This window comes from Cydia amplana, chromosome 3 (assembly GCF_948474715.1).
Source record: "Cydia amplana chromosome 3, ilCydAmpl1.1, whole genome shotgun sequence".
Classification (NCBI taxonomy): domain Eukaryota; kingdom Metazoa; phylum Arthropoda; class Insecta; order Lepidoptera; family Tortricidae; genus Cydia; species Cydia amplana.
The window spans coordinates 4692643-4704643 of record NC_086071.1 but is presented as its reverse complement, the minus strand read 5'-3'; the positions used below and the strand labels follow the sequence as shown (position 1 = coordinate 4704643).

The 12001-nt window shown below is 42.5% G+C and overlaps 1 protein-coding gene across 1 annotated transcript in view; it reads left to right on the top strand.

Annotated features, from left to right (window-relative positions):
• Positions 1-12001, top strand: part of LOC134662648 (tyrosine-protein phosphatase 10D-like) — a 63745-nt gene that overhangs the window by 3065 nt on the left and 48679 nt on the right. The window contains exons 2-4 of the mRNA XM_063518921.1: positions 2982-3231; positions 3947-4053; positions 7068-7261. Coding sequence (XP_063374991.1) covers positions 2982-3231; positions 3947-4053; positions 7068-7261 — 551 coding nt within the window. The remainder of the gene's footprint in view (positions 1-2981; positions 3232-3946; positions 4054-7067; positions 7262-12001) is intronic.

The window sequence follows — 12001 nt, the reverse complement described above, 5'->3', positions numbered from 1 at the left end:
TTAACTGTTTCGCGTAATAATGATACTCAAAATAATTCGTACCAAAACAAACTGACTTGCGTGCATTGCAACTCAAATCATCTGATTTATCGTTGCGAACAGTTTCGTAAACTGTTGATTCAAGATAGGATTGACCGTGTCAACGCCTTGAAGATATGCAGCAACTGCTTGAAAAGTGGTCACGAAGCGTCAAGTTGTAAGAGCAATATGACTTGTGGAGTTTGCTCTCAGCCTCATCATTATTTGCTACATCGGGATGCAAGTGTTCTGCAGGCTCCGGCCGTGCCGACCCTGCAGACGCCCCGCGCTGCCGTGCATGCAGCGGGGCCTTCGCCGCCGCGCTCCGTGAGTGTGACGCCCGCTCCAACTGGAACTGAGAATCTTCACTCCGTGAGTGAAAATTCAGGTTCTTACGGTGTAGTGTTGGGGACTACGAGGACTCTAGTGGTTGACATCACCGGACAACATCAGAACTGCCGTGCTGTTCTTGATTCTGGAGCGCAAAGCTCATTTATTACTTTGAATTGTGCTCAACGTTTGGGCTTACCTCGCAACAAATGTCCTTACACAGTATCAGGACTTGGAGGTGAACTTGTCAAAAACTTTGGCATGGTGACGTGCGACTTGAAGCCGTGTAAATTGGACGTTCCGAGTTTCCAGGTGGAGATGGTCGTCGTGGAGAAAGTGTCATCTGAAATGCCAAATGTTTCGTTTCCGCCAGAAGTCGTGGAAGAATACAAGAATTTTGAATTGGCTGACCCATTCTTTTTCGAGAAGTCATCGGTGGATATTCTACTGGACAATGGCGTCGTGTCCGAATTGATTATGGACAAGCCTACTACTGTCAAGCCGAACATTCCAAAGGTTATTGAAACCATTTTTGGGTACGTCGTTAGCGGAAGATTATACAACGACAGTAACGACACCGAAACACCAACACAGAGTTTCCATCTGACGATTTCTCTAGAGAAGACTTTGGACAAAACGCTGCGTGACTTCTGGGAAGTAGAGGAATTGCCGTGCAAACCTGTACTCAGCCCACAAGATCAGCTGGCTGAAGATATTTACGTGCGTGATCACTCCCGTGATGAGGGGGGGAGGTATATCGTGCCGCTGCCTTTTGTTCCTGATGCGCCGATACTCGGAGACTCTCGCGCTGCTGCCGAGCGACGACTGCTGGCAACAGAGCGCAAACTCGCGCGCTCACCAGTGCTGCAGCAAGCTTACAATGACTTCATGTTGGAGTATGAGAAACTAGACCACATGGAATTGTATACTGGTAGCGAGCCGAGCAAATATCTTGTACCACATCACAGTATTTTAAGGCCAAGCAGCACATCTACGCCGTTGTGCGTAGTCTTTGATGCTAGTGCGAAAACGTCTACAAACGTCTCTCTTAATGACACCCAGTTGACGGGACCAAACCTATACCGTGATATAGGAGCCATTATAACAAATTTTCGATTATTCGAATACTGTTTCGCAAGTGATATTTGCAAAATGTATCGTGCAATCCTTGTGCGCGAATCTGACCGAAAATATCAACATATTTTATATCGGTCGTCAGTTGACGAGCCGATAAAAGTCTATGAGTTGAAAACAATCACATATGGCGTGAGTTCGAGTCCATTTCTGGCCATACGCACTTTACTACAATTAGCCAGTGATGAAGGCGAACGTTTCCCTTCTGCTGCTGAAGTTGTACGTCAAGGCATCTATATGGATGATATCCTGTGGTCATGCGGCACCTTCTCTCAGGCATGTGCATTACAGGACGAGTTGATTAATATGCTACAGTGCGGAGGACTTGTGCTTAAGAAGTGGTCGAGCAACTCTGAACAGTTGTTTGAGCGCGTCCCGGCCGAACATCGTGAAACTACTGTCACTTTTCAAAAGGACAGGGATGACGTTTCAATTAAGCTTTTAGGCTTGAAATGGTCTCCGGTGTTTGACGCGTTCAGCTTCTCATTGAACAAACAAGATACCGTCAATACTAAGCGATCTGTACTGAAGACTCTTGCGTCAATTTATGATCCTGTTGGATACATTGCTCCATGCACATTTGTTGCAAAGTGCATTCTTCAGGACCTTTGGAAGGTGGGTCTCGGTTGGGATGATCCACTTCCTCAAGACGTATGCGAGCAGTGGTTGACGTTCATTGACGAACTACCCCGACTATCCGAGTTGCAGATTCAACGGCATATCTTGCTTCCAAATGTAACTGAATGCGAACTTGTTGGATTTAGCGACGCGTCTTCTCGTGGGTACGCCGCCTGCATCTACGTCATCTCACGACATCAGTCTAACGTTAAGTGCAGATTGTTGATGGCAAGGTCAAAGGTAGCACCTGTCAAAATTCAGACTATCCCGAAAATGGAACTTATGGCCGCAGCACTTCTTGCAAAACTAATGAAGTACGCGTGTGAATGCTTAATTCGGGTTAATGTGACAAAAATCACAGCTTTGACAGATTCGTCTATTGTCTTGGCGTGGCTACAAACTGACGCTTATAAATTAAAAACATTTGTGTGTAACCGTGTATATATTATTATTATTAATATTACTTTTAAATAAAATTGTAAATTTAACAAATATTTTTAATTCAAGAAGTAGCTAAAATGGAGGGTACGGGCGGGAAAAGAATAAATGAAATAAAAAAAAAATGTGAACGGGCTTAAGGTAGGGTTTTAAAGGTGTGTGCACGACCCTTTAAATGACAAATAAAAGTACGGGAGTAGAAAAAAAAAACAGGACAAGGGTCTCAAAATGGGTTCATCTTTTTCAATGAAATAAATTTTATCTTATCTTATCTTATCTCAGTCATCAAGTATTGGCAGTGCTATAGTCTGGCTAGAGGTCTATGATATACATACTTAATACTACTACGATAACAACCAAGCAACTACCTTGCCAATTGTCGTTGTCTAAGTTACTGCTAGTCAATTCAAAAGAGAACCTTCTTGACGATATGTTTCCTTCAGGGTGGCACATGGGGCGCGGACCTGGTGATCGAGATCCCGGGCTCCGGCGCCGGCGCGGCCGACCCGGGCGGGGAGTACCGGCTGGACTACCGGCCACCGCATGGCTCACCGGCACCCAACTTCACCGTCCCGGCCCGGGCCTCCACCATCAACTTCCAGGGGCTCCCGGGCACCAAATACCACTTCATGCTATACTACTCCAATGCTACCTTTGCTGATCTGCTTACTTGGAATCAGACTATCATTACTGGTGGGTTTTTTTAAACAAAATTCTATTACCTTTATCGTTGGGCTAAAAATCTTAAGCTGACCGTGGCTGACTGTTAGACTTAAACTGAAAACTGTTTTCAATTAATGTGAGGACGCTAAACACGAGGAATTCCGTACCTCCTGACCTCCTATCTCTATCACACGCGCATAATTGCATCGCTGTCTCGCTCGCACAGTGTCATTGACCGCCGGCATCATGAGCGGGACAGCAGTATAATTATCGCGCGTGCGGTAGAGACAGTAACAGTTGGGTCAATGTACGAAATTCTTCGTGCTTAGAACGACTCTAGTATAAGCGTCCTTACGAGTGATTATTTGACTGTTCGGGGATGTAACGGATGTGGTTTTATCGGAACCGAAAGCGGAACCAGATGTTTTAAATTTAGTTTATCGGAACCAGAAACGGAATCGGAACCGGAACCAGAATCGGAGCCTGAGTGAGATGTGGATGAGATGTTAAGGGTAAGTACCTATATTAAAAATAAAAATTCAGGGCGATGAGAGAATGCGACGTATAAACTTGTTTGTTTCTGATGCAGCGCTAAGCTTTGACATCCGATATAACTTCTGATTCAAAAATAACGGAATCGGAACCGAAACGGATGTGGAATACCAATCGGAAGTTCCGACTTAACGGAACCGGAGCTCCGTAACATCCCTGGACTGTGTCATTAGCATGTGATTGTTTCCCGCAGCGCCGGAGCCGCCGACGAACCTGACGGTGTCGCTGTCGCGCAACAAGCAGGCTACCATCGCCTGGGCGCCGCCGTCGCACGGAGAATACACCGGCTTCCGCTTCAAGGTAAAACACACAAATATCTCAATTCATTTTCTACGGGGTGTTTTTTCCATCCTTAGCCATTAGTTTTGTGTTTTTGATTTCGTTAACCTCGAGGATGACAACACACTGCGTTGTTACTCCAGATAAGTTTGTTGCTTTCTTAATTTGGTAAATAAAACAAGTTTCATTTGTCAACTATGACGAAACCAACTGCAGTTCTTATACTGTCCATTATTAGTGACAATACTTTATATCAGCGGTTCTCAATCTTTTTTTTTGACGGAACCCTTTTGGAAAGCGAAATACTTGATGGAACCCTACAATAAAACAATAGTTTTTAGAAGTGTATTTTTTATTAATAAGCATAATTCTAAATTCTTGCGGAACCCCTGCAGGGGTGTCGCGGAACCCTAGGGTTCCGCGGAACACTTTTAGAGTATGGCTGCTCTACATGATTGGCCTACGAATAAAAAAGAGAAATTACTTTTCCTTGAGCTACGTAGAATGTAGATGCCTGCCTAAGAAGCCATTTACGGAGACGCCATTACCCAGATATTGTAGTGTCAAAAGTATAAGTTTGAGTAAGAGCTGGTTTTCCCGCAAGTTGCGCAGTGGTTGAGTCAGACAGTCGGCGTCACCAAAATGATCGCCATTAGCGTTGCGACACTGACCCCACTCACTGCCACAGTTTCATACCACTGGTTAATTTACTAATGCCTCTGTGAGCTGTCTTGTCTACTCTTGCTTTGCTTAAAATTGTATAAATGTATGATTCCGCCATTTCGAAAAAAAAAACATATAATTGTTGAACCTGCTCACAAAATTTCACTACAATCGTCCGAAAAATGTGTCCAAGTTGCATCGGAGATGATTTGCTCGCACTTCCCGCTCGTTCGGTCAATATCATAGATTTTGTTCAATCATAAAATGTTATAAAGCGGTAGCCAAACGGTAGATGGTTTTTGACTTATTTACGAGTAGGTTTGGTCAAGGAATTTGATTTTGTTACCACTTCGTACCTTGTCATTGTCACAGTGGCAATAATATGAGATCATTAGCGGCTTTCATATAGATAGATAGAACCGTTACCGGGTCGAGAAAAGAGAAAAAATAACTTAAATATCACAGGCATGATGCAGTGAGTGGTGCAGTACAGGTACTTTTATTAACAAGGTATACCTATACTGCCCGCAATTTCGTCTGCGTAGGTAGAATGATGATTTCCGCAACAGGTATGTAGAGGTAACATACCTATCAGAGAGAGTTACTTCTGGAAGTTGAACATTCTCTCGGATTTTTAATTTTTAATTTACTCGTTTATTTTATGTAGTAACAGTCAATCAACACAGTCTGTGTGACGTAAAGTCATTTCCGCCATTAGGCATTAGCAGGCATGTGTTTATAATTCGTATGTAAAATAAAAGAAACGTGAGAAAGCAAAGCATAATATGTTACTAGGAATTTGATTTTGTTACCACTTCGTACCTTGTCATTGTCACAGTGGCAATAATATGAGATCATTAGCGGCTTTCATATAGATAGATAGAACCGTTACCGGGTCGAGAAAAGAGAAAAAATAACTTAAATATCACAGGCATGATGCAGTGAGTGGTGCAGTACAGGTACTTTTATTAACAAGGTATACCTATACTGCCCGCAATTTCGTCTGCGTAGGTAGAATGATGATTTCCGCAACAGGTATGTAGAGGTAACATACCTATCAGAGAGAGTTACTTCTGGAAGTTGAACATTCTCTCGGATTTTTAATTTTTAATTTACTCGTTTATTTTATGTAGTAACAGTCAATCAACACAGTCTGTGTGACGTAAAGTCATTTCCGCCATTAGGCATTAGCAGGCATGTGTTTATAATTCGTATGTAAAATAAAAGAAACGTGAGAAAGCAAAGCATAATATGTTACTAGCTGATCTGAGGTTTAATATTGTCGTTTTCTGTCTGTTAAATTTTGTCGTTTTCTTATAGAGAAACGATAATCAACAGCATATTCCATTTTTAATATCTAAAACGCACAAGTATAAACACCTGTCATTATTTACACCAAATATGTTTTAGTACGTATTGTTTATTGTTTTGTATTAGCCATTGCCATTACGTTAGACTATTATTATGCAGTTATGTGGCATGTGTGGTGTTATCGCGAGGATGCCCTGCATTATTGTTTATTATGCCATGGTTCAATATACAATACAAATGTTCTTAAAGCCTTACTTAATTTGGCTTTTACCATTGTTTTCTAAAGCACCTGAGTTTTGACCTGCCAAATAACAGGCATTCTAACCCCCTTAGCGTCGGTTGCACCATTCGCACTTGACAGACTGATCAACGTCACCCGGCGCGCCCCGGCGGTTTACTATGAAACTTTCCATACAATAAATAAGCACCAAACTGTTTGTCATCGTTAAAGAGTTCGCTAAACTTTTACTGTATGGAAAGTTTCATAGTAAACCGGTGCAACTGGCACTTTTTCCGAGCGAGATTAGAGCTATATTAGAGTCATTAAAATTCGCTTTCCTCGTGGTGTTTTCCTTCACTGAAACGGGAGTGGTAATCTTTATAAAGTCATTAAGGAATAATAGCGTTATTTATGCGACAATATTTAACTAAAATTTGCTAAGTTTCATGAATAAGGTCTTCGGTTACCGCGATAGTTACTCATGAAATAAAACGATTAAATTGGATTATATCGCGTATATTGAATTTATACGGGAACGTCGGGATGTAGTATAAATTCAATTTACGCGATATAACCCGTTTTTATAGTAACCGAATCTCCAGTTTTAATATCCAAAGAGCCAGTTCCGACTGTAAGTGTAAGGCCTGAGTGGACGCTCATGTTGGGCGTGCGGCGGGGCGGGGCGTGTGGCGTGCATGTTAAACAAATGCAAACGTACAGTAGCGGCCTTAGTGCACGCTGTTCAAATCCCTTGGGAGCTCGACGCCACGCTGCACGCCCCGCCGAACGCTCAGCTTCGAGCGTCCACTCAGGCCTTAGTGTAAGACTGTTACGCTTGCAGGTGATCCCTCTGACGGAGCGGACGGAGGGCGGAGCCCGCAATATCACCGTGGAGGCGCCGGAGACTCCGGGCGCCGGCTGGACGCACACGCTGAAGGAGTTGTCTCCCGGCGCCACCTACCAGCTGCACGCCTTCACGCTGCTGCACGACAAGGAGAGCGCTGCGTACGCCAGCCGGAACTTTACAACCAGTGAGTACTTTTATTGGGTTTGATGTATTCCCATTGAGTTATACTGTCGCATAGACATACCAAATAATGAAATTGTCGCAATCGCAACGCGAGGGGGCCGGGGCGTAAATCACGCGACCAAAACATCGAAAACGCCGTGAAATTTATGGCGCTTACACGATTAGGTCGCGAGATTCACGCTCCGGTTCCATAGTTTGTTGTCGGCCGGCTACAACTCATGGCGCAAAATACTGGTTCTGTGTGTCGGTTCTATACGTAGTAATAATAGTTCAATGCGTATTCCTTGTATTGTTTTGACAAGCGCCGGCTAGCCTCACGCGCCGCGCTTTTTTGATTTAGATATTTAGATATTACTGGCACTTATTTGATTGACAAATAGAAGTATGTCCTTGACTGGAGTAGAAAAAGAGTATATATTTGAACTAACTTGCCCCGCATATGGTTGAAGGCCTACGGAGCGCGTTCATGCGACGATAAAAACCGAGATTTCACGAGACCGGGCTCGGACGAGAACCAATAGCCAAGTGTTTTAAAAATTACAAACCATTACATTACCTACTGCCAAAGCTTACTATCAAATACTTATCCTTACTAACATTATAACGGGAAATGTCTATATGTTTGGATGTTTTTTCTTGCAAAAACGGTTGAACTTTTTTATAACCTGAAAAATGGTCACCGACCCTCTTCGGCCAGTTTAACGACTTCTAACGCGGAAAGAAGTCGCGGGATGAACCTTGTTTGAAATAAAACTCGTATTTTTCTCGGTAATTTTGGTTCTTAGCTGACGTCTGACGTTCAAACATTTGAGATTAATTTAAAATTGAACTAACGCAAGCGCTGGTGGCCTAGCGGTAAGAGCATGCGACTCGCAATCCGGAGGTCGCATGGTTCAAACTCCGGCTCGTACCAATGAGTTTTCCAGGACTTATGTACGAAATATCATTTGATATTTACAAGTCGCTTCGGTGAAGGAAAACATTGTGAGGAAACCGGACTAATCCCAATAAGGCCTAGTTTACCCTCTGGGTTGAAAGGTCAGATGGCAGTCACTTTCGTAAAAACTAGTACCTATGCCAATGGGATTAGTTGCCAAGCGGACCCCAGGCTCCCATGACCCGTGGCAAAATGCCGGGACAACGCGAGGAAGATGATGAACAAACAAAATATCCGGTTTTTTTATGATAGGGAGACATTTACTATAGAATTACATTATCAGTCTGAGGCGCAAATTGTATGCTATTAAACTATTTCTCTCCTCCGGAAACTATTGCAAATTGAGTGATAATTACGCGCGTCGGTAATAACCGAGGTGATGATGCGCTGTCATCGTGAACTAACAGCGAACTGGCCACTGGTGGCCCTTTTTTCTTTGCAATGATGTGGACGATGGTGTAAATATCTCTCTTATCTTCGTGCCCTAGGTACAGTGGCGTCCAAAAGTGCATGGATAGATGTCGACCGTAATGCCTTAACATTACGGTTGAAACACATGAAACATGTCCATGCACTTTTGAACGCCAGTGTACGTTATCTTAACTCGACCCCGAGATTTGTAACAGCCGTTCGCAACCCGATGTTACCGTTATATTGGTCGGCCTATAGGTACTGTAGCAGTGGATACTTAGAGTTTTTTCGACAAATATATTCGACACTGAAATATTAAAGAAATCTAGTTCATTCCCACCAACAAAAACAGCCTCTTATCCTGAATACACCTGAATATACAATTCCACGATTTCACAGTTATTTCAAAGGTAAGATAAAATTAATGTGAATAAGCACTAAACTTCAATAGTATGTACCTAAGATGACCTAAGTAATTGAAAAATAGACAAAAGAGTTTGTTTACCTACATGTTCAGTTATAATTTCTATTGACAATCAATTCATTGAATAACAATATTTTACAAACACTACCCAAACAATGTGTCGGTTCGTTGCGTAGCGTAACATTAGATTAATTCGTTTGTTCTATGCACAGATGACACAATCATTAGTTTTCTGTATTATAATGAAAATACAAATATCTAGAGTGAAATAGTAATATTCAAATGTTACCATTTCATTCTTGCACGCACAGAGGTTTTCAACCCATTTTTTTTAGTTTAGATTAGTCACGTTGTACTCTTGCCTAAAATATCGCTTGCGCCATCTATCCAGTTTTTCGATCTTGTTATTAAAGCGCGTTGCAGTGAGCTTGGCAAATCCTTCGACGTTGCGTTGTAGACTTGTAGTGGGAGATGTAGGGTAAACTAATTACAACTTCTCATAAATATTTACTGAAAAAGTGCATAAATTACGTGTCGATCACGTTACGTCACGTACGACGACAATGCACACATAATCCCATAAAAACTTAGCCTGCGTGGACTCTCGAATTTTTTAGGCCGTAATGCTTAATCTACGAGCTAGGCTACATTTTTAGTCACATTTTCCCTTGGTTTTTTTTTTTAAAGAGAACTAAAGAAGTCGAAATCATTCAGTGTTAGAGTCTGTGCGGAAAGAGAAGAGTCGTGGAATGTATAGGGCCCAATACATTCCACGACTCTTCTCTTTCCGAACAGACTCTAGGTCTACGGTTACTAACATGTTTTGTTTAAGAAGTAAATCATTACAAGGATACCTAATATCGCGACTTTGACACTGTGTAACCAAGGTAACAAGCTAAATACTAACAACAACAAGTGACTATTTGTAGGCCTTGTATTATTTTAGTAAAGACATAGAGAAAAAAATACATAGATTGCTCACTCCAGATGTAGCACTGACCGGAAAGTCTTATGCTCAACAACATAAGACTTTCCGGTCGGTGCTACATCTATTGTCAAGTAGCAGTACTGATAGTTCCGCTACTCGATGCTAGATGTAGACACTGAAATTAATAGTCTTTTTGGTATCAAAACTGATGTATGGAGTGAGCAATCTTGTCTTATTATTTTTTCTATGGTAAAGACGACTTGTCTGGTTGACGACTGGTCTCTGGTAACAAATGTCGGCCTTAAGCTGGAAACAAATTATCGGACGCGGCTGACGGACGCGGCTCACAGCCGCGACTTATAGGTATCTAGATAATGAATATACACTGAACTGTGCAAACTATCGGAGGTAAGCCGTGGACGTAACCTTGAGCCTTCGGACATCCGACAGAAATCTGGCGCGCTGGATGTTCCTGACTGTGCACACTTTTATGTCGCGCGCGTCAGCCGCGTCCGTCAGCCGCGTCCGATGATTTGTTTCCAGCTTTATTCAGTACTTTACAGCAACACTGGCCGGTCCACATGTCTTTGCAATAACTTTAACGGCCTCGTAGCCTAGTCGGTAGTGACCCTGCATACGAAGCAGGAGGTCCCGGGCTCGAATCCCGGTAAGGGCATTTATTTGTGTGTTTATCAAGAATTTTTGTTCTGAGTTATGGATGTTATCTATGTATCTGTCACGACGACAGCGTATTTACCGATATAAGTATTTATATCGTCGCCTAGAGTACAAAAGCTTAGTTTTGGGCTAGGTCGATCTGTGTAAGATTGTCCTCTAGTATTTATTTATTTATAACTTTTTTTTTCTTTAAAGAAGCGGTGGTGGCCGAGTGGATATGACGCCCGACTTTCAATCCGGAGGTCGCGGGTTCAAATCCTGGCTCGTACCAATGAATGAGTTTTTCGGAACTTATGTACGAAATATCATTTGATATTTACCACTAGCTTTTCGGTGAAGGAAAACATCGTGAGGAAACCTGCATACATCTGCGAAGAAATTCAAAGGTGTATGTGAAGTCCCCAATCCGCATTGGGCTAGCGTGGGGACTATAGCCCGAGCCCTCTCGCGCATGAAAGGAGGCCTGTGCCCAGCAGTGGGACGTATAAAGGCTGAATTATTATTTATTATCATAACTCTTTAAGGTTTGCGAATTGTCAGTAAACAGTAATACCATAGTCCCGCGCGGATATGCACAACACGCGTTGCACCGCGACAGTCGGTTTTCACCGCGAATGCTGTCCGTCAAGAAAGCGGAACCCGCTTCGCTCGAGTATGACATATGGCTCCCGAGTTTACCGCCTCACCACGCGCCGCCGCAGTGACGTCGGTTGCGTCACTCGCGGATAATCGAACCAGGCCAAAGTGAATGGGTAGATTTAGATTCAATTATCTTGATGGCGATTGCACTTACCATCCACGGCGATTAACGCAAACGTAGGGAATTGATAGAACACAGTCGAGTAATATTTGCGGATTCGATAATAGTATTGCGTTAAAATTAGCTTGTAGGTCAGTCAGTGTGTTGTCCATGAATAATGCCGATGACGCTATCGCCACTTCCTTCCTTTCCGTCCGTGTAGCGACGTTAGCGTTGTTCATTTGTGTGACAGATTGCGCGTCCTTGTGGATTCAATATACTAGCATTCTCAAATTCGCTATTTGTCAATTATTGAGCCCTATGGCAGGACTCTCATTCATTCAAATTTTCTAAACGAATAATTAGTAGGTTTTTAAATTTGTTATACGCAAGGGATGGAAGGTACAGTTAAAGAATTTAATTGTTGTACTTTGTAACTAATAATTTCGTACCTTGTTACATTGACAATCAATATGAAAGTCGACCTCATACTATACTCATACTCATACTATTGTCACTGTGCCAAAGTACAAAATGGATAAGAAATTAAATTCTTTGACTATACCTCTGACGAAATTATTTCACTTACCTGTTTTCTCTTTATTCTCACTCCGTTCGCTAATACAAT